Raw genomic sequence first — 20,521 nt, 5'->3', positions numbered from 1 at the left:
GAGGTCTAACGATTGTGGTACCGTTGAAATTATTGGCTTGACTGACTACTACTTGCACCAGTCGCCACACACTCCAGACGGCAATTTCACCAAAAGAACGTCGGTGGTAATTGACTCGCTGGGAAGTCACGGAAACGTACTAATTACGAAGGCCAAATAGCCAGGCTGGGCTCACCCTCCAGAGTAAGTTCCGGAGGGGATCCACTAGATCCGCTTGATCGGCCCCACCTGGATCGGAGCACTGTGAATACCTGCCCGGTTGCAGACACCGAGGTTTCGGGCCACGGATCACTCAGCTCGTCAAGGCATGGCTCGGTCTACATGTCTTGTTGGTTAGAGCTTTTACTCAGATTGTTTGCAATCTGATTTGTGGCCAAATTCAACGCCTCAACAACTCTTACTCGGTGGTCAGTAACCCGGAATCTCACAGCGACATTAGAGAAGCAGGAACGGACCAGCATTGAATCGGCCGGCTGCTGCTTTAACGACTCCGGAGGCCCTCTTGTCCAAATGTGATCATAACGGAACACTGAAATTTGAAAGGAATTGTGCCATACATAGCACGAGCGGAGCGGAATCCTGGGGAAAATGTGGGCTGTTGCCCGCCGGCGAGTGCCAAGTGCCAAGTCGCCGCCGGCAAATACGATCATGGCTGCATGCCCGATTCCGCGGGTTTGATTTATCACAAGCATCCACTGTGAAGAACCACAATTCTACTTGTCCTTCTGTGTCTCTGAATACATGCGACTCTTGTCAGCTCTTTTGACTTGGAGTTTCACTTCTGGAAAATAATGTTGGCCGGGTTCGTGAATTTGAGAGGACAGCCGCCGGGTGTTGGCGGTGTTGGCAATGGGCAGCAGCGGTCCAGCATTCTGAGCGCTCAAACGGACAAGTTTCCATCATTTCATATTTCAGGAGAGAACTTTGTGTTTCCAGGCTTGTTGAATCTTTACGTTTTAGAATCGCGATTGTCACATAATCTGCTTGAAGAAGAAGCCCAGCCGAACGGATAGCTTATCTCCAATTGGTATCTGATTGGGAATTGATAAGGGGACCTGACGTCCAAGAACTACTAATACCTTGGCCGCCCGGGTTCCAGCCAGTGAGAGTCTAACACTGAGCTCTCGGCTGCTGGGCACGTCTCGCCAAAGGAAGTGAGGATCCGCAAGCGAGCAACAAGCATTTTTGAGAACCACAATGGCTCCAGAGGCTCGCCAGATGATCCAAGGGTCAGGATCAAATTGCTCTATTCCTTTCACGGAAAAAAAGGTCCAACGACTCCCACGGGGATATGGTTTAGGATCATCACCCACGCCGCCCTCGTGGGGCACCTGCACTTCCATGGATCCTCAAGGCGACGGGGCCGGTCACTTCTGGGCAGTTCCCCACGATGTCGTTTGTTACTGGCCTTATCTCTTGGGTGAATCCATTACTCCGATAGATTGGAATGGCATGTCTTGGCTGAAGATGTTTATCTCTTTGCCCAGCATTAGCATTGGGGCGCCTGCATTGAGTTTCAGTGGCGGCTGATATCAGCGGCTTTGGCCCGTCGGCGGTGCAGGATCAATCTGAGATGGCTGTATATAGACACGAATGTCCTCGGATGCAGGCAAAAGATTTCGACCGTGTAAATGCAAACAAGCAAGGTATTTCTTGCTCTCAGTTGATACAGTGTCACGTTTCGACACCTCGCTGTTTCTTGCCGCCTTCGCCAGAGAGCGTTAATGAGAGCATGGACTCGACTCCGGTTCTCCACCAAGGCTGGGGGTACGTCACATATTACAGTCTTTCTCGCCCGTCACACGAACCAGCTTTGACTGACATATGGCAGCTACGGCCTCATGATCGGCCTTGGATTTCTTTTCGCGTAAGTATGCGTGTTGACATCATTGTCGGTCAACAACTAACCATCGCCTCAGAGTGCTCATGATTGTCATCACGTGGGCGTTGAAGAGATACAATTATGAATTACAGACTTCTGAGATGTTCACAACTGCGGGTCGGTCACTCAAGTCTGGATTGGTAAGGGGTCAGCAATCAGGCGACGCGATAGTCAGCTGATGTTTAATAGGTCGCGTCTTCCGTACTGTCAACCTGGACGTGGGCCGCAACCCTGCTGCAAAGCACTGCGGTCGCATACAAGTAGTGCGTTCTTGACCTATTCCTTCAACATGAATTTTCATCGCTCATGAAAACACAGTGGTGTCTCTGGTCCGGTCTGGTATGCCTCCGGAGCCACGGTTCAAATCATTCTATTTGCGACACTCGCAATCGAGCTGAAAAGACGAGCGCCAAACGCCCATACGTGTAGGACGCCGGAAGCGAAATGACGGTGCACTGTTTGCTGATCAAGCTCAACAGTCCTAGAGGTTGTAAAAGCGAGATATGGTCCGGTTACGCACTGCGTCTACATCGTTTTTTGCTGCTTCTGTAATATTCTTGGTAAGCCTTGTGACACGCATCATGGCGGCACTGAGCTAAGTCTAGACCCCAGTGACGGCGATGCTGCTCACCGGAGGATCAGCTGTGATCCAGAATCTTACGGGCGCTCCAGTAGCTGCTTCAGTCTTTCTCTTTCCCATTGGTGAGCACCCTTCATTTGAAACGCAGCATGCGGTGTGCTTGGTGCTCATACGTGAGCAGGCGTCGTGGTGTACACCCTTTTCGGCGGTATCAAAGCGACTTTCATCACGGACTACATCAATGGACTCGTCATTCTCATTATTATTTTCGTGTTCGCTTTCGCAGTGTACTCGACGAATGACATTTTGGGCTCGCCAGGACGCGTGTGGGAAATCCTGACCGATCTGGCTGCCGAGCGGCCCTTGTCTGGCAATGCTGGCGGTAGTTATCTGACTATGAGATCACAGGGTGGAGGTATGCAAATATTCATGCTGACACCAGTAGATTACTGACAAGCATTTAGTCGAGTTCTTCATCATCAACCTGTGCGGAAACTTTGGCACTGTGTTCCTCGATAACGGATACTACAACAAGGCAATTGCAGCATCCCCGGTTGACGCACTGCCTGGATACGTCATGGGGTAAGACCACCGCAATATGAGCGGACGGGTGTAGGCTAATTCTTTGTGACAGTGGAGTAAGTTGGTTCGCCGTTCCTTGGTTGACGGCGACAACCATGGGTCTTGCTGGACTGGCCCTGGAAAGATACGACATCTGGCCCTCATTCCCAAACCGGATGCCCGCAGCCGATGTCGACGCAGGTTTGGTTCTCCCAACTGTTGCCGTTGCTCTTCTTGGAAAGGGTGGCGCTGTTGCAACCCTCATTCTCGCGGTAAGTAGCGGCCATCGCTTGAGGAGCATAAGCTGACAAGCCCAAGTTCATGGCCATCATGTCGACTTACAGCTCTGAGCTCATCGCGATCTCGTCAATTTGCACTTACGATATTTACAAGACGTACATCAACCCCGCAGCAACTGGCAAGCAACTCATGCGCATCAATTACATCGGTATGGCCGCATTTGCCCTTGTCATGGCTGGTCTGGCGACCGGGTTCAACTACATCGGGATCTCCATGGGCTATCTGTACCTCATGATGGGTGTCATCATCTCCTCGGCCGTTCTCCCCGCAACTCTGACGCTTCTATGGTCAGGACAGTCTTGGGCTGCCGCGACTTTCAGTCCGATCATCGGTTTCGTCTTGTCCATGACGGCATGGCTAGTCACGACAAAGATCAAGTATGGCGAGCTGAGCGTTGAGACGACTGGAGCCAACACTCCGATGCTGGCTGGAAATCTCACTTCGCTACTCTCCCCTGTTGTCTTCATTCCACTTCTCACCTTCATTCCCCCCTTCAAGCACCAGAAGTACGATTGGCAAAGCATGCTCAACATCCGCAAGGGAGACGATCACGAGATTGTAGATGCTGCAAATGTTGACTTGGAGAACATCACTGAGAGGCCCCATGCAGTCGACAGCGATATGGATGAGAGGGAGAAGCTTGACCGTGCCGCCAAGATTGCTCGCTGGCTCACTGTTGGTGTGACCCTTGTTCTACTAATACTCTGGCCGATGCCGCTGTATGGCAGTGGCTATGTATTTAGCAAGCAGGTATGTAAACATCTCTTCCTTCTTATCGTACATCAAACTTACGCTTGCAAGTTCTTTACCGGATGGGTTGTGGTCGGCATCACCTGGCTTTTTGCTTCGGTCATCATGGTTGTATTTTTGCCCATCTTCGAATCTCGGAGTACAGTCATTCGTACTACACGAATGATGTTCAAGGATCTACTCGGTATGCGTGGCGGGAAGGCCATTAGCGAAGGTCATTCTCCTGGATTGAGAACGCCGCCGAAGCCTACAAATACGGCAAAGATGGAGCTCAAATCGTGACAAAGGGGGGCATAACATAACACAAGACACATACCAGAGAGGCTTTGGATTTCTGCAGACGTATCATGGAAAAGACATAGATCATGTACAAAGTCTTTTCGGTTACATACATGAGTCCCAAGCTCCCGCAATCATACCGCACTTGTAGAGCAATTCTTACCGGACGAATTCCTGCCCTTACGCGAGTACAAATGTTTACTGCCACATAGAAGACCGAATGTAGCTGTGCCGGGATGCTCCGTGACTGAAACTTGAGCCCACCCTGTCCACTCTGTCATTAACCGCGCAATGTAGCGCAATTTCCTCAAGTTCTGGAAACGACAGCCACCCTTGATTGCTGATAAGCCAGTCCACGGAATTTTCGTGCCACTCCGAGACCCCATAGAAAAACGTTCTCTTGAGGGTGCGGGGAAGCGTAAAAAAGAAGTGATTGGGCTGCGGGTTGTACCAGCTGGGATGATTGCCATTGGCCGTCTCATCCACCACAAGATCATGGGGGATGTTCGAGTTGTCGATAGATCCAAGATCAATCCACAGGCTCTCGAGGTTGTTGAATGATGCAAGCGTTGAGATCTCACCCGAACCCCAAATACGATTAAACACGTGAATGCATAGAGTACGGAGGGATTTCGTATGTCTGCGCTGTAGGGCTTGAACGACAATACCAGGAGGTATGGCGAGGACGGAATTGTGAGACATTATGTATCTGAAGACCGATACAAGAGTGCAATGGTCGAGCATCCTCGCAAGTTCCTGCTCGTTAACCGGGCATCCGTTCAGTGTGATGTTCGTCAAGTTTTGAAACTGGGGGGCGGAGAAATGGGAGCGTGAAAGCTTCATGTATAGAGGGAGGCCCTCTGCTTCGACATACAGGTTTTTGACGAGACTCAAATCTACAACCAGGTCAAAATCATGGCAAAACAATAGGCCTCCCCCAAGATGGAGTAGAGGCCAGTTGCTGCAGTTTTCGAGTCTCACGGCCATAGACCGGAGATTGGGGAGTTTCAGGCCTTTGAAAAAGGACGTAGAAGGCGGCTCCATTCCTCTAAAGACTCTGCTTATGATCTTGATGCCAATGTCTTCGATGTTGGTCATGTTGGCCAGAATGACTCTTGCAAGGAGACTAGTCCACTCGCATTGAAGATTGTCACTCGGGACCGGGGCTGTTGAGGATGATAATGCCGCTGGATACTGTACATTGCACTCTGTAGCCATCTTCAACACGAAGTCTAGGTGATATTGCTGAGGCGGTGGCATTGAACCATCCTTGGGATAGACCTCGAAGGCAAGACCCATGTAGAGCATCCGTACCGCTGGACCAATTGCAGGATTCTTCTTCAGACTCCAGAGAAGTGAGACGACGCGCCAAAATGAATTGCCTTTGACAATGATTGTTCGGTAAAGACAGCCGCTGTCGGCGATACGGCGCCTCAATCGTCTGTTGGTGACTGAGAGACGTTCTACCGTACGCCAATCGTGTTGTAACGTGTCGTAAACCGTGCCAAAGTCGTACGTCGCTCTGCTTGCGAACACCTCATGCATTGGCCGAATCGGACGAAGAAAGGAGCAAATCATAAAAATGAGCTCAGGAGGAAGCTCATCAAGTGCAGGTGTCCCCAGCCCCGTGCGCAGAGACAGGGAACTGATGTTTTTGGCACAGTCGACATCTTCTGGCCGTGTCCCGTCAGACACCATCTGTTCTTCCGACATTGTCCGGAGGAAGTTGGTTGTAAATCAGAGGGTGAAAGAGTGGGTTGCCACAACGGTGTATCAGAGATGGAAGGATTCCAGACCAACTCTCAGTCAATTCAATTGGCTCTGAGCTCTTGAGCCAGTTAAGTAGGGTAAGGCTGGCGCGACCGATGCTTAAAGAAGAAGGTAGACCCACGATTCATTCCAGGCGATGCGTTGAAAGGGAGAAGGATGGAGAGCCTACATGAAAGCCATAGCAAAAAGCCGCTTTAGCCTGATAACTTAGTCTTCAGACGTCCTTTTCAAGGCTTTGACTAATCGACACCAAGACTTTTTCGGGTTCTATCATCTGGAAAGAATAAGAACTGTAAGAATATGATCATAACTATCCCTTTCGCATTCATTTGTATTCCATCACTCTTTCCCAAAATCGGGCTTTACCCGATGGGGAAACCTACACAACGACTCCTTGTGCCCTGGTCGATTCATTTCATTGTGTCAACAAGTACTTGTTAGTCAGAACCCCAAGCTGCGTACATGCCTTTAGAAACAAACGACTTGCCGTGGAACATGACCAGACATGTGACCAGTCGCATATCTAAAGCTTCCAGCTCTGTGATCCAAGTATCTCAGAATGTGCTCAACCTCAGCATCGGCAGTCTCAAGAATATGAGTGGGGCCAAATCGCGGGCTCCATCCGATCTGGCCGCCATGTTCAGCCGTCAACATGCACCTGAGATTCAATCAGCATGGAAAGCAAAACAGATATTACGAGGCAGGTTAATATTGAGCCATATAGACTTAGTTTCCTCCTACTCTCATTGCAACAAGTGAGGGATCAGTGTTGAGTCCCTGTGTCATTTTCACCAAAGCGATGTCGTCCACAGGCGCGACGGTCTCTTGGATCGGGGGAGGTTCTTCGATGGGCTATGTCTTCAGGCAACACATCGATTTCCTCCTGCATCATCTCGGTCAACTGTGTTACGTGCACCCTAAAGCTTTGGTATTGTCCATTCGGTTTACAGATGTTAATGGTTTGTAGTTTTTGAACTACCGATGTATACTGTGTACATAAAGCTTCTGATCAGGAGGTCTTCGGGGTAATGGCTTGAGGAGCCTCAACCCAGTCGAAATTGCCCATCAGCTTGGTCAGCCATACGTCTCCTGGGTGATAGGCGCCTCGAGGGGAACCGCCGAACCGCGAGGTGCCACTCAGGAAGGTGTGAGGAGACCCGGGATTAAAGTCATGAGACCCCTCAATTGTCTCGATATCCTCCGCTGTCAGACTGGTCCCCAGCCCCTTGATGTTTCCTTCAATACGACTCAACTTCCTGCCGCCGACAATGGGAAACATAAAAGCAGCCTTGTGCATCACATACGCCAAAGCAACATCTGTCAGAGATATGCCCTTCGCGTTAGCAACCTTTTCTAGCGCCCTCGATACCTTCTTGTCATGCTCCGATGCCGTGTTCTGCCGTCCCGGGTTGTGCTTCTTGCGATCCTTGAAGCCCTCCTCTGTCTGGAAGCGACCACCGTTAAGGACTCCCCAGGGACAAATGCCCATGCCCTCATCCATGCACATGGGGATGATTTCTCGTTCGAAGTCGCGGATTGAAGCGTTCCAGTTGCCTTGGTAAACTACAAATTGGCGAAGGCCCGACAGCCTCGCATATTGGTTCGCCTTGGCTACCACCCATGCAGGGGTATCCGAGATGCCCAGGTAATGCACCTTGCCAGACACGACCTGATCGTTAAGCGAGTGCATGACCTCTGGAATAGAGGCAAAATAGTCCCACCAGTGGAGGTACAAAATGTCGATCTAAGAGGTCTGTAGCGCTTTCAGAGACTTTTCGACGGAGTGCTTGAGTGACTTGATGCTGTTGCCACCGTAGTTGGACTGAAGCCGCTGCTTATCGTGCGTCATGTAGGCGCTGCTGTACTTCGTTGCTAGCACAATGTCGTCGCGATTGCCACGAGCCGCAAGCCATTCGCCTACCCATTCCTCGGACTGGCCAAGCTGGTAGTTGTTCGCGGTGTCGATGAAGTTGCCGCCTTGACTGTAGTAGTGATCCATAATGGCGAAGGCCGTTTCCTTGGTGCATTCGCCCATTCTTTCCTTGAAATTGTCTCCGAAGTTCAATGGCCCAAGGACAATCGGGGAGACGCGAATAGCTGCGGTGGGCGACAACTGGCGATGACGAGCCAAAGGTGAATCAAGTGCGAATTGGAGTCGAGAAGCCATTTTTACTATCTTTGGCCAATCTAGTGCGGGAAGATAAACCTCGAGATAAATTAATACCATTCCGAGTGAATGAGAACTTCTGGTGAGATGTGTTGAACGGTGACTTTAATTTCTTTTTGGATGTTCGTGGTATTTATGCTTCACGCCTCGGTGGGTAGATCACAGGTTTCACGTATCAGGATTATCCTGCCGTGTCAGGTTTCCAAAAACTCTCCTCCTTTTGTTACCCTAGAGTATCTGCCGGAGTTGCTGCCGGATGATAGAGATACTAAGAGCGATAAATCCGCGTCCACGGCAGCTATTGTGACGAAACCTTAGCAGAGAACCGGCATACTCTCAGGAGATTTCACACTGGCATTCTGTAGGAAAGATACAGCTATAAACCGCCAAATCTAGAGACGAAGAAATCCTGAACATAATAAGCTATCACGACCAACTCTCAAATCATCTCGTTGTCGGATACCGTGACTGAGTCACCAGGCTTATCTGCCCCGCTCCTCATGCAACATGCCACACGGATAGAGTCATGATACAATAGAAAAGTGTCAGCGGGCAAGTCGGCATAGTCCTGACTAACTCCGCGTTCAATAAGAATTGCTGGATAGATGACGGAGGGGAAATGTTTGTTGTCCAGACCGGACTGACATGTATCCTTGTCGTCGAAATATCCACTTGGATCGCGCACTACTGCAACCTGCTGACGCAGTACGTACCACTTCTCATGCAACCCAACTTGATGGATACGAGCTTGTCATCATAGACCTTCATACTGGGGTTTGACTCTTTTGTGCATTGTTCATGACGTCGTAGGAACTCTCAGGCCTCTGGAGCAAGCTCTGTTATCATATGACACCCGCAGCAAGCTACAAACTCCGTGATTGAGTATTGTATAGGGCTGGGAGCTAGTTGCGCCTAATCTCTTCCTCGACGCATCTCAGTAATCTAGGGATCAAGTACCATTTATGCCAACGCCAGAGAAATGAGGGTTGTTCCTATGGCCTCTTATAAGAATTAATATTGGTCTCATTCTCTGCAACCTCCTTGCTCGTTATCGTTAGCCTTGTCAATTGTGTACTGAAAGGGGATGCCATCAACGATCGATTTTTCCGTTGCTGAAATAAATCTCATCGCCTTCGTCGCCTCAAAAGTGAGATTCCGATGAGCATCTGGATCATCCGTTGATGCCGGGGAAAGTGGCTGGAGGCCAAGTAGCTGAGCGGCATGAAAGCTCCGATTTGAGACCCTCCGCCCTATTCAGCTGGGCTGGCTATCCCGTAACCTTAGTTACTGTGTGGGACTTCGAGGAGCCGATTGCTAGCAATATCAACACCGGTATTTGCACTCGAAGAGACGGTTGTACACCCACATGGATGAAATTAAACCATTTGCTTCCCTTGCAAATATTCTGTGAACGTGGATCGGAGAACTCTCCCTTTGCATGCTAAACTATTCTCAGACTAACGAATGTGTATTGTCTTGCCATGGCCTTAAAAACAGGTAAGCTTCTCTACGTTCGCAGGCAAATGGCTTGCGGAGGGATAGACATCCCTGAGTTGTACGACAATTGTCTTGAACATCTAAGACGTCGCACATCCCTTCCTTCAGCTTGGCTATTTCCCCTCTTCGGGATGCCCTACGACATACCGATCGCACAGCCGCTACGCTACATATGGGAAAATGATGACGAGAAATTCAGGTTTGGTCTAGTTATTCATCATATTGACCGTCCAAATTATCGTCGGGGTCACTTTGCTGTATTCACGATTTGAGACCATCTCTTGGCATCAACTATTTAAGATCAACTTTCCCATCATGTCAGATGTAGCTCAACTTACAAGGTCCAGAACCTCTTTCAGCCTTCGATCAGCTTTTATCACTTACTGACTCGTCATGAAGCCGCCCGCATCATTAAATATCCTCTGCTTTCTTTCCAGCGTTGCGTCTGCAGCAATATGCAACAACAATTGCGGCCGCCAAGTTGCGGGCACGGGCAGGAATGATCCATCTCTTGCCTCGAGATCATCTCTTTGTGCGGCCTTCGTGAGTACTTATGCTACAATGCCTGCTATGTAAGCTAGAATGTTCAAAACAAGTTTGCCAAGGTGGCTCATATGCTGACCTGAGGAGCAGACCTCAGCCGACTGTCACTCTGTCGGTTCCATCACCGGTGCAAAAGAGAAACGTCCATGGCCCGCGTCAAGAGACCCCTGCGCCTACAATCCTTGGCACAAAGCCTGCATACGCCAGCTCCTGCCCTGACGTAGCTGCCTATTGGTCGGCATGTCAGTGCTTTGACGGTATCAAGCCGACCACCATCACTGCGACGGCGCCGACAGGTGTCGCTTCTTCGACCGCTTCGGCTTCTTGCACACCAGGAGCTGAGTTTGCTCTCCATGTGATTGAAGAGAGATCAAACTTGTGTAGGAACACTCTTCAAAACGAATTTGTCAGGGCGAATACGTACAATCTGAAGAACCTCGTTCAAGGCCGTGTTCCGGTTGGTGTTGGTCACGCAGAAGTCCCAAGATACAACCAAAATGACGAGAACCAACCCATCAACTATAGAGGGGTTCAAGGCCCCGCAGGATCAACGATCAAGTGCAACATTGTTGTCCATCGCGGCTACATCAAGGCATCTCTCAACGGATCTTACGAGTTCATCGTCGGTGAGGCTGACGACGTAGTCATGGTCTGGCTGGGGGATAAGGCCAAGTCAGGCTTCAACGCGAACAATGCCGACATCACAGTTCAGAAGGACTATCGATCATATCCCTACAGCCAGTTCATTTACTTTGAAACCGTGGAGGAGTACATCCCCTTTCGCATATTCTGGTCCAACGGGAGGGGTGGCGGGGCTTTTAGCTCCGGGATCTACCCAGATTACACTCTAGGGCTGGACCTCCCCGAAGGTACTGTGATCGAGAACCCCAAGCTGTATGCAAGCTGCTCTGGGGATGCAAGTCGTGCCCCGGCTTGGCCTGCTTGGCAAGATGAGGTCTGGGGCTAGCGAAGTTTATCGAGTAAGAATGCTGTCACAGGTCGATTGGAGAGCTGGATACCTATCCAATGCTAATAAAAGTTCGATGTGAAAGAAACCCGACAAACCTGACATCCGTGCTTCATCAAAGTCTCGCATCCTCTTATGTGTGTGGAAGTCCCAGGCAGAACATATGAAATAATACCTCTAGTTGCTCCGACAGTATGACATTGCCGCCATCTCTTTTGTGCTTGTTTATGTTTTTGATGTATCCTCACAATACAGCCTGCATTCATTAGAGTAACCAATTGACACATCCTGCTATGTCGTTCCAGCCATTCAGATATAGGCCATTTGTCCTGTTACTTGCAGAAAATATTGAAACAGATTCAAAGTCCATCAAACGCCCAATGTGCAATACCAGACGTTCTCCAGCTGCTCTGCCGGTCACCAACGACATATTCCTTAGCCCATCTGTCTCTTCAGGCATTGGAGATCGCGACTTGTGTAATGCAAATAATACAAGTCATTATAGGTACAGAGACGGGGGAGAGTCACTGGAAGAAATCCCAAGTTGGTGAACCATTCCGCCTAGAGCGACCTGCAAAATCCAATAAGGAGTCGCGATAGCACGGATGCTCAGCAAAAGTGTTTCTGGTCTGTAGAATAGAGCTCGTAACGACCAAGGACACTGGAAGGTTCATCAAGATCACAAGGTAACACTGGGTAGGTTCATTTGGTAATCGGGGAATAGAGAGCCCCGTGGAATCTTGATGTAGAGGGTGACGGTAGGCCCCTGTGTCATCAGTGACTGTATGGTAGGCAGGAAGGTTGTGTCAGAATTGGTTCCAATCGATAACACTCGCAGGCGGGACAGCTTGAGTTCCATTTCACGATCAATGAGGTTTGTAAACGGTTGGTACGGCATGTCGTAGCCGAAGTCTTCAACGGGCATTGCAAACTTCAGGAGACGTTGCATGAGAATCCAGTTTCTGTTGATCCTGCGCAGAGATTCGTAGCTCTCAAGCACTTTCGGTGTTTGGGCGCTAGTATTGGGAACACCGGCTTACTGAGGAAGTTCAAGTCGTCGGGCTGAGTTGGGGATTGTTGTCGCAGCGGGCTCTCGTGTAGTCGACGTGTATTGGATAGACCGACCGTCCAATTCCAGGCTTGGAGATAACCTGTGTGGGGGCACCGATGAACTGAGAAACAGACCCGTCGACAGAGACAGTGGTGTAGAGAATGCCATGTTCAACAATAACATTAAGGTGGCCACAGGCCGCAGGTAGATGACATAGGTCTTGGGTTGAGGGCCAAGTACTTGACATGGTGCGTTTTCGGGACCGAGATAGGCGTAAAGACGGTTTAGAGAAATATCGCGCCGTATGGAACCAAAGATGAGATGTACGAGATGGGGAGGTGGATCTGTGATGTGAGCCATCTCTTGCGAAAAGATAACTCAGTTTCCGTTTCTATTCACGGCAAGCTGCATGGAGTCCGGTTCGTCGGCGTACATCAATCGAAAGTGATGACTCAGGGTTGAAAAGTGAGGGAATTGAAAATGTTCCCTATCGACCATGCGGTGGTCGGTTTGTACGCCTCGAAAGCTTGCTAAGCAGGACGGGGACTGCTTTGAGAGATAAAGGGGCCTGGCAACGCTTTAAATGGGAGTCTTGTTTGGAAAGCGTTGCTGTCCGTTAGAAGGATTCCCGGTCCGACTGTTTCCATGGGACTTTCTGAAAGTTTTCTTTCTTGTAGAAATCTTTGTCTATCATTCCTAATTAAATGACTCGAAGCATTTCTCTCCACATGATTTAGTCTTTGTTTCCTTCAGCCAACCCGGCAGTTGCAGTCATCAGCCTTCACGGTCTCAAAGCTTCCCCTTTCACGACTTTCCACGTCTGAACACCAAAGTGTAACGACGGAAAGTAAGATCCGCTGTTGTTGTTGCTTTTGGCCTTTCACAGGGTTCTTAGCAAAGTCTCTTGCATAAACAACTAGCATTGCTGGCCATGGTATGCACGCTTGCCCGAGTCATGGTGACTGGACGCTTGAGCCGGGATGCCCGAATTGTGGGGGATGGAGAAGGGGACGCGATATTGTAGACGAGTCGACCAAGATTCTCGTCGTAACACTTGAAGATGTTTATCTAGATGTTGTCGGATCTGAAGTCCGTCAAATTCAAAGTTCTTCAAGCCTTGCCGCATCATTCAGTCGAGGCGAGCTTGAGATATTCAGCCAAGCCTTGCATGACATAGGCAGAATTGCTGCAACTCTTTAACGGCTGATCGAAGGGTTTAACTCGGGAGCTATTAATGTTTTTGTTGACAAGTGCAAACTTTGTTTCTAGTCAAAAATATTTGCCGGTGCAATCGTTGCGGTTGGCCGTGTTAAGGCTGACAGGGGAAAGGATCGACGCGATCGGGCGGGCCGGGGTACGATGGCAGCCCACTTAATCTCGGCTTCCCCGTCCCGCACACAACGTACAGCTCTGCGATAAGTCCCCCGCGACGAAATCTTCGCCAATGGATGTCGCGCCAAAACGTAGATTGAGCGTCTCTGCAGCTAATATCGAAAATAAACAAGTCAAGGAATTGCCGCCGAAGTTTCCAAGCCGGCCATCGAGAGGAAACTCCTGCCGCCTCCGAACAATCGCGGTTTTGCGTGACAGCGTCCTTCGTATAAAGCATTGCGAGCCGTCACTCAACTCAGTCGAACTCTGTTTCTTCAACAGACACATTCACTACCAAACAACATACATCTTCATCTCTCCCTACAAGACATTCCCTACTACACAGCCTAAACTTTATGCTCCAAACAAAATGAAGTTCGCTACCGTCTTTGCCCTCATGTCCCTGGCCACTGCCGTGACCGCGAAGCACTACTGCTTCGGCGGCTGCGTCAAGTGCTACTGTGGCGACATCCAGTACGACGACCACAGATGCTCCATGTGCAGCTGCAACCACAACGCATACAAGTCGACGGACCCCAACAACAAGCAGGGCAACTGCGACCAGCCCGGTGGCTTCCACCTTGGCTGTGGCTACTCAACCGGCGGAAAGTGTTTCTAAAGGGTTACGAACGAACAGCGAGATCAAAAATTGGAGTGCTAAAAATTTCGGCGAGATTTAATGAGGATGGAACTTGCGCCAGACCACCAGACCAGACCAATTCCTGCCAGAGTCGAACGGAGGAGTCCATTCAAGGGACAAGAGTTATGACCAAAAAAGGAACGCGGAAAAAGCGGACGATGAGGAAACGATGAGGACTTAGACACAATGACAAAATTTTCATACCGTACAATACCAATCACAGTCCTTCTGAGCTCTTCTGTGGCCGTCGTCGACTGAAAACTCTCGAAGCATGGCTACTCAATCATCTCGAGTCCTCTAGGTCAAAAGTCAATTCCTCAAGCAAATAGGTTCGTGCACGTCAGAGCCACATATCAAGCATAGAACAGTAGGTTTTGCTTTCCACAACTGTCAAACAACCTCGATTGTTGATATCCCAATCTGATTGTGGTCACATCTAGATATTTCATGGGGTCAAATGCAGCAGGTCTGAACAATATGCAGGCTTTGGGGGTCAAGATGGCAACAATGGTGTATTTGTTGTTATCATGGTGCACTTGGAAGCCTCGGTCAGAGCAGAGTATCCTTTCAAGTTCAACTGTCACAAGAGTTTACTCACACCGCGTCTTTGACCGCAATTCACATAGAGACATCTCTTCAACTAAGCCCGTCAATTCCCCAACGATGCTGCTCTCGGCTCGAATTGGAGCAATGCTTGCCCCGTGGGCAGGCCAGTCCTTCCAGCATACTTGCTTGTCGACCTCTTTCCTTTTTTCCCTTTTTTTTTTCCGTTGTCGTCAAAATCTTCGCCTCCAAGTTCGGCAACTGGCGTCCATCACCATCGTCACCACCACAAATTCGAAAAAGAAAAGTTTTCCCAAGCTTGCTTATACTGCACTCTTGCATCCAGACTCTGGCAAAAATACACAATGGCGAGGCTTACCAACCTTCCGGATGACGTTCTCTTCATCATCGCCGACTTGCTGCGCCATCGCGGAATGACCATCGACGAAGCCTTTGCCCAGGCCCACAAAGATGACTCTGTTGACTCGGATGCCGCCATCAGCCGCTATCTTCGACGCGGGTTCGATGATCTCCGGAATCTATCCCTCGCCCACGATCGGCTCAGGTGTGTGATGAGACGAGCCTGGTCTACCATCAGTTTTACGGGACCCAACGCGACTCGGAAAGTGGTCTCTTGCCTCAAATTTGTCGACAAACATCCCGAGGCCCAAGGTTGGGTTCGCACGGTTTATCTGAACCTTGAACAGTCGCAGCGGACGAATCAACGCTTCGACAAGACCTCGGTCGCTTTCCTGCGTCAGCAAGCTTCCAAGAAGGGTGTCAAGTGGTCGGAGGATGCCTGGCTGAGCAACGATCAAGGGTGGCATGGTCACCGCATTGAGACGATTACTCTTCTTCTGCTTGCCAACCTCCCCAACCTGCAAGAACTTGGCCTCGCCCTCTCGGGAGGCGAGCCGATGACATCTCCCCATTACGACTTGGGACAGAACTCCGACCTCAATTTGCTTGCCCTTTGTCCCCAGCTCAGCTCTCTCGCTTTGAGGCCCGTGAAGGGCACCATTCCCGTCTTTAAGGGGCTGTACTCCATCATCGGCAAGATCGGTGCTGAGCCCACGCACTTGTACATTGACAACCTCTATCCAGTGCGCATGGGCTTGGAGTCCGCAGGCCTCTGTTCCACCCTCTTCGAAAAGGTTACGCATCTCACTATCGCCGGCACTATCTCAGGGAGTGCATACCGCGATGCGTTTGACTCCGTTATGGCGGACTGTGGCCCTCTCTTGGACTTTCGGCTCATCGGTCACCTCAGTGATTCGGATACGGATCCCGGCTATGGAATCGACCCATTGCACGCTCTCGAGGGACTCCGGCAAGGCGAGCGGCACACTAAGACCCTCCGCAGCCTTGTCATCGACCTTTCCGATAATTGGGTCTCTTACGGGAAGTCTGGTATCGACTATTTGGACGAGTTTGAGAATCTCGAGAACCTCTGGATCGATGGAGACAGCCTCTGCCGCGGAGAATTCGAAATTACGACCGTACACGAAAAAGGAGAGCCACTGTATGATTACTACGAAGACGCGCTTTGGTCCCTACCAACGAGTCTGAAGAGAATTTGCTTTACCCATGAGCTTGAGCTTTTCAAGGATGTTCTCCTCGACTTTGCGGGGCATCTCGACTATCTTACCAACTTGGAGCGCGTCTACTTGAAGGACCTTGACAATCACAAAGGCACCGTGGAGGATCTGAAGGAAGAATTTGAGAAATTCGGTGTCTCGGGCACGATCACAGATGTGGACGCGGTTTTGTGGGAGGCTTCCTGAGAATTAGCTTTTGTTGCCTGCGTGGCGGGCTTGTCGTGGGCCATCCAGGTTATGCGAAATGGGCAGCAAGATGGAGTGGAAGAACAGCTACGGTCTCTCGCCCCGTGGTGACTTTATTTATAGAATCAGATCACCCAAAGTTTTCCATGCCTAAAATCCGTTCACGCCCGCGTCACGTGTGATACCTCTACGAATGTTGCCGTCTATGTGAGCGCCCAGTCTAAAAACCTGGCTGTGCCGTCCACAACGTATATTAAGCCTTTGGGAATGCCTGCAGTTGCCACAATTTTCAAAGAGTCATTTTGGAATTTCTTTCGCACTTCCCTGTGCTAGCGTGAGTCGTTATCATCATGTTATCATGTCTTTAATCGCAGATCAATCAACAGCGCAGGCAGGAACGATGACAGGGCTCTGCGGTCTACCCATGGAGTTGCTCCTTATAATTTACTCTTTTATTCCAGTGCCTTACGCCGGCAAATACATTTTGGATGAAATTGCCAGAGCCCGGTCCAACTCCGCCGCAGTCGCCCATGACATTTCGAAGGACATTCGACGCGATCGAGCCGGACTTGTGAATCTTGCCCTGACATGCAAGAGGCTCAGCAGTCTCCCTCTAGAGTCAACCTGGCGCGAGACCAACTTTGGCTTTTACGCCAGAGACAGCCAAGAGGCTATCTTCCTGATGATTAGCTTTCTTTGGAAAATCCGGAAATACCCCGCGCAATTATCGTCGATCAGGAAATTGTACATCTATGTCGACGAAGCGTTCGCGACTCCTGCCGAGATCGCCGATGACAGCCGGGACTTCGTCATGCAGGCTGTGCAATCCATTGGTTTCGACTATAACAGAGTTATACGCGGCAACGATTGGCATCCACGATTCCAGCTCCGCGAAGCAATCAAAAGTAACGGCTCAGAAGCACTTATGGGGACCCTTCTCTTGACTATCATCCTCCACTTGCCTCGTGTTGACGATATGGCTTTTAATGTCACGCCATACACGTGGAAATACTTACAGATAATCTACAAAAGCTGTATAGATAGCCGGCTTGATGCTCGGAGCCTGAACTCCAGCAGCGACGACACCGTCACACGAGATGTCGAGGGTGATGGGTCGGATGCAGAGCAGAATATCTTGGCGCGCAGGCCGACGGGCCACAGGCAGGAATACGCCCCGCTCAACACAGTGCGTTCATTTTCCTTTCGAAATCCGCAACGGGCCGAGGAAGACTGGGCCATGTGCAACCGCGCATATGACTGCCTTTTCCCACTTGCCCCGGGAGCCGAAGTCTACTCGCATGGATACGATCGCTCGGAGGTCTGTACTATCGATGACTGCAAGTACCTCCGCGGAACATTAACGCCAAACCTAACATCGATCGTGTTGGTAAAGATGTTGATGGGCCCCACGGCCCTGCGTCAGACGCTGTCCGACTGCCGGCAGCTTACGAAGTTCATCTACGTGGCACAAGGCGAAGTCGCCCGCAATGGGCGAGATCTGACGGCTGGCGATGTCATTGAAGCTCTTGAGGTACACGCAAAGACACTGAAAACGATCTGCATAGACTGCCGGAGTCCGAGGAAAGTCCACCCAATCAAGTCGCTGGAAACGTTCACCGCGCTGGAGAACCTGTGGCTGCATGTCGACTCGTTCTTCGAATTCAAACAAGGAGGTGCTTGCGATCCCGAGACGCTCATAGCAAGAAGCTCTATGTCAGCCGCAATCGGATCCGTCCCCAGCATGTGTCGGAATATTCACGAGAAATTGCTAGGACTAGCCGCCAATAATGGCACATTTGCCGGTGGAAACGACAGTCGACTTTCGGATTGCGAAATAATTCATCCCGCTTTTCACAGTCTACCAGCTTCTCTAAAGAAGTTTCACTTGAGCGGACCGGTGAGATTCCTTCTCTCCGACTTGATGTCAATGTGGGAGAAACACGCCTCACAACACCCTATCCAGCGCCTGCCCAACGTCCTCGCCATCGATGAAGCTGCGCAGGATTGGCCCACCAAACATTTACTTCAATGTGGCAACATTCATGGACTCAATATAAAATTCGAGATTGATCCTCTTCCGCAACTGTGGTAGACTAGTCATGGGTCATTGGGCAGGCTGTGGACGTAGAGAGCATGGTCTAGCGAGCTTGAACTTGTCCAGATATTAGATTTTGGTGACATGTATATATATATCGGTTAAATCTACACCATTAACATTGCCAAATGCCTATTGGTAATGAAATACCTAGTTCATGAATCTGGCATGGCACCTTTTGCGCTTGAGGGGCATGAAGTATCTCTTCGAATACATGTAGCGATCTGAAATAAATTTCCAGAACGCCGCGAAACCTATCGCAAAGCCTTGATCATGGATTATTAGGCCGCCACATAAAGGTACAAAAGGTGTCACACTTTTCTTTTCTAAAGTTATAGCGCCACCAACTGTTCAAAATAAAAGCTGAGTGTGCCTTCTCTAGCCTCTTTGCTTCTGCTTCTCTTCGTCAGCTAAAACTGGTTCCTTCCATTTGTAAAATCTCACTCCTAACCACGACCTCAATCTAAACGACCCTATACCATGGGTTTTATCCAAGACCTTCCCCCTGAGTTGATCCTCTATATCTGTTCCTTTCTTCGTACGGACTACAGAGGGAAAGAACTCATTGCAGAAAAAATCGATGGCCGAATCAGCATTGCTTGCAGCGCTAAAGGCAGTCGGCATACACTCTTTAACTTCTCTGCAACATGCAAGACGTATCGGAATATGAGTGTTCATGAATTACAAGGCTCAATCGAAGTACACAATTGGTCAGCTTGGCATATTACGCGCAGATTGGTTTCCTTACTCCGACATGCTCATGCTGGCGCACTAAACCCACAATCGGTTCAACAGCTCTATGTCGGGTTTTGGGATGTCTGCTGTCAACATGCAGTATCAGTGGACGATATTGCAGCAATGGATAGTGTGGCTTCGTCGATGGGCCTCGAGGCCTTCCGGGCGCCAATGTCGAACAGCTTCCATGACCCGCGCAGCGGGATGTGGTGCAGAGCCCTCTCTAGAAAAAGCTTCGGACGCTTCTTCGCGCATCTCATCGTCATCATACTTTTGAAATTCAATAGTGTGAGACACTTGGCACTACTACTTCCGACGCGTGTACTTCAAGGGATCACGAAATCTGCCTCGCAGGTCATCCATAAGCCGCAACAGGACGGAAAGGGAAACAGGATTCGCGACTTGTTAACCCTCCGATCTCTGGCCATAGGGCCAGACTCCTGGGATGCGGCTAATACAGGCTCGGTGGCGCAGATTGACCCTGGATTTGAGGCCCTCTTCTCTTGGAATGCTGGAGCGGAGGTTTTCATACAAGGCTTCCAGGTAGGAGATGCTCTCGCACACATCGCACCAAAGCTAGGCTCGATCGTACTGAGCGGCTGCTCCATCTCAAAATCGCAGCTTCATCACGTTTTGAGCAGATGCCAGGCACTGGAAAAGTTCGTGTTCATCTGCAGCGGTGCATCAGCTCTGTCTTCTATACCTAGTCCCGGGGATACGATTGGCATGCTTCAAAAGCATACTGCCACTCTGAAGACGTTGTGCCTCGATTTCCCCGGGCTCATTCACCGGAGATATCACAGCCCCTTGCGCTGTTTGGGGGAGTTCACGGCATTGAGGAGGCTGAGTCTTTCGAGGAGCACAATACGGTGGATCGTCGCCGATGCTCTCTGGTACGACAACATTCACAAAGAGGTCGGGAGCGAAGCAGCATTGGATGCAAGTATAACATACATCCCTTTCTTGAGGACTATCCCACCGTCGTTGAAGGTCTTCCATGTCGCCG

General features: G+C 50.1%; 8 protein-coding genes across 8 annotated transcripts; 5 read left to right on the top strand and 3 right to left on the bottom strand.

Moving 5' to 3' along the window:
- Nucleotides 1–1,732: 1,732 nt before the first annotated feature.
- Nucleotides 1,733–4,355, top strand: GCG54_00007612 (putative urea active transporter 1; the record flags this gene model as incomplete). The annotated part of the gene is made up of 12 exons (XM_045407591.1): nucleotides 1,733–1,767; nucleotides 1,832–1,867; nucleotides 1,920–2,022; nucleotides 2,072–2,145; nucleotides 2,201–2,307; nucleotides 2,362–2,442; nucleotides 2,495–2,584; nucleotides 2,644–2,877; nucleotides 2,927–3,044; nucleotides 3,097–3,295; nucleotides 3,342–4,073; nucleotides 4,125–4,355. The coding sequence occupies 12 exons, from the start codon at nucleotides 1,733–1,735 to the stop codon at nucleotides 4,353–4,355; spliced, it is 2,040 nt and encodes a 679-aa protein (XP_045267036.1).
- A 195-nt stretch (nucleotides 4,356–4,550) lies between these two features.
- On the bottom strand, nucleotides 4,551–6,065 carry GCG54_00007611 (uncharacterized protein; the record flags this gene model as incomplete). Its single annotated transcript, XM_045407590.1, has 1 exon — nucleotides 4,551–6,065. One exon carries the CDS (start codon nucleotides 6,063–6,065, stop codon nucleotides 4,551–4,553), a length of 1,515 nt encoding a protein of 504 aa, XP_045267035.1.
- A 1,066-nt stretch (nucleotides 6,066–7,131) lies between these two features.
- GCG54_00007610 (Norsolorinic acid reductase B) lies at nucleotides 7,132–7,812 on the bottom strand (the record flags this gene model as incomplete). The annotated part of the gene is made up of 1 exon (XM_045407589.1): nucleotides 7,132–7,812. The coding sequence occupies one exon, from the start codon at nucleotides 7,810–7,812 to the stop codon at nucleotides 7,132–7,134; it is 681 nt and encodes a 226-aa protein (XP_045267034.1).
- A 54-nt stretch (nucleotides 7,813–7,866) lies between these two features.
- On the bottom strand, nucleotides 7,867–8,289 carry GCG54_00007609 (Norsolorinic acid reductase B; the record flags this gene model as incomplete). The annotated part of the gene is made up of 1 exon (XM_045407588.1): nucleotides 7,867–8,289. One exon carries the CDS (start codon nucleotides 8,287–8,289, stop codon nucleotides 7,867–7,869), a length of 423 nt encoding a protein of 140 aa, XP_045267033.1.
- A 1,890-nt stretch (nucleotides 8,290–10,179) lies between these two features.
- On the top strand, nucleotides 10,180–11,296 carry GCG54_00007608 (uncharacterized protein; the record flags this gene model as incomplete). Its single annotated transcript, XM_045407587.1, has 2 exons — nucleotides 10,180–10,358; nucleotides 10,420–11,296. The coding sequence occupies 2 exons, from the start codon at nucleotides 10,180–10,182 to the stop codon at nucleotides 11,294–11,296; spliced, it is 1,056 nt and encodes a 351-aa protein (XP_045267032.1).
- A 2,792-nt stretch (nucleotides 11,297–14,088) lies between these two features.
- Nucleotides 14,089–14,337, top strand: GCG54_00007607 (uncharacterized protein; the record flags this gene model as incomplete). Its single annotated transcript, XM_045407586.1, has 1 exon — nucleotides 14,089–14,337. One exon carries the CDS (start codon nucleotides 14,089–14,091, stop codon nucleotides 14,335–14,337), a length of 249 nt encoding a protein of 82 aa, XP_045267031.1.
- A 929-nt stretch (nucleotides 14,338–15,266) lies between these two features.
- GCG54_00007606 (uncharacterized protein) lies at nucleotides 15,267–16,685 on the top strand (the record flags this gene model as incomplete). The annotated part of the gene is made up of 1 exon (XM_045407585.1): nucleotides 15,267–16,685. The coding sequence occupies one exon, from the start codon at nucleotides 15,267–15,269 to the stop codon at nucleotides 16,683–16,685; it is 1,419 nt and encodes a 472-aa protein (XP_045267030.1).
- A 400-nt stretch (nucleotides 16,686–17,085) lies between these two features.
- Nucleotides 17,086–18,777, top strand: GCG54_00007605 (uncharacterized protein; the record flags this gene model as incomplete). Its single annotated transcript, XM_045407584.1, has 1 exon — nucleotides 17,086–18,777. The coding sequence occupies one exon, from the start codon at nucleotides 17,086–17,088 to the stop codon at nucleotides 18,775–18,777; it is 1,692 nt and encodes a 563-aa protein (XP_045267029.1).
- Nucleotides 18,778–20,521: the final 1,744 nt, after the last annotated feature.

The sequence above is a fragment of the Colletotrichum gloeosporioides genome, assembly GCF_011800055.1.
Source record: "Colletotrichum gloeosporioides strain Lc1 chromosome Unknown consensus_27, whole genome shotgun sequence".
NCBI classification, from domain to species: Eukaryota; Fungi; Ascomycota; class Sordariomycetes; order Glomerellales; family Glomerellaceae; genus Colletotrichum; species Colletotrichum gloeosporioides.
The sequence above is the reverse complement of the archived record's forward strand: the minus strand, read 5'-3'. Positions and strand labels throughout refer to the sequence as shown.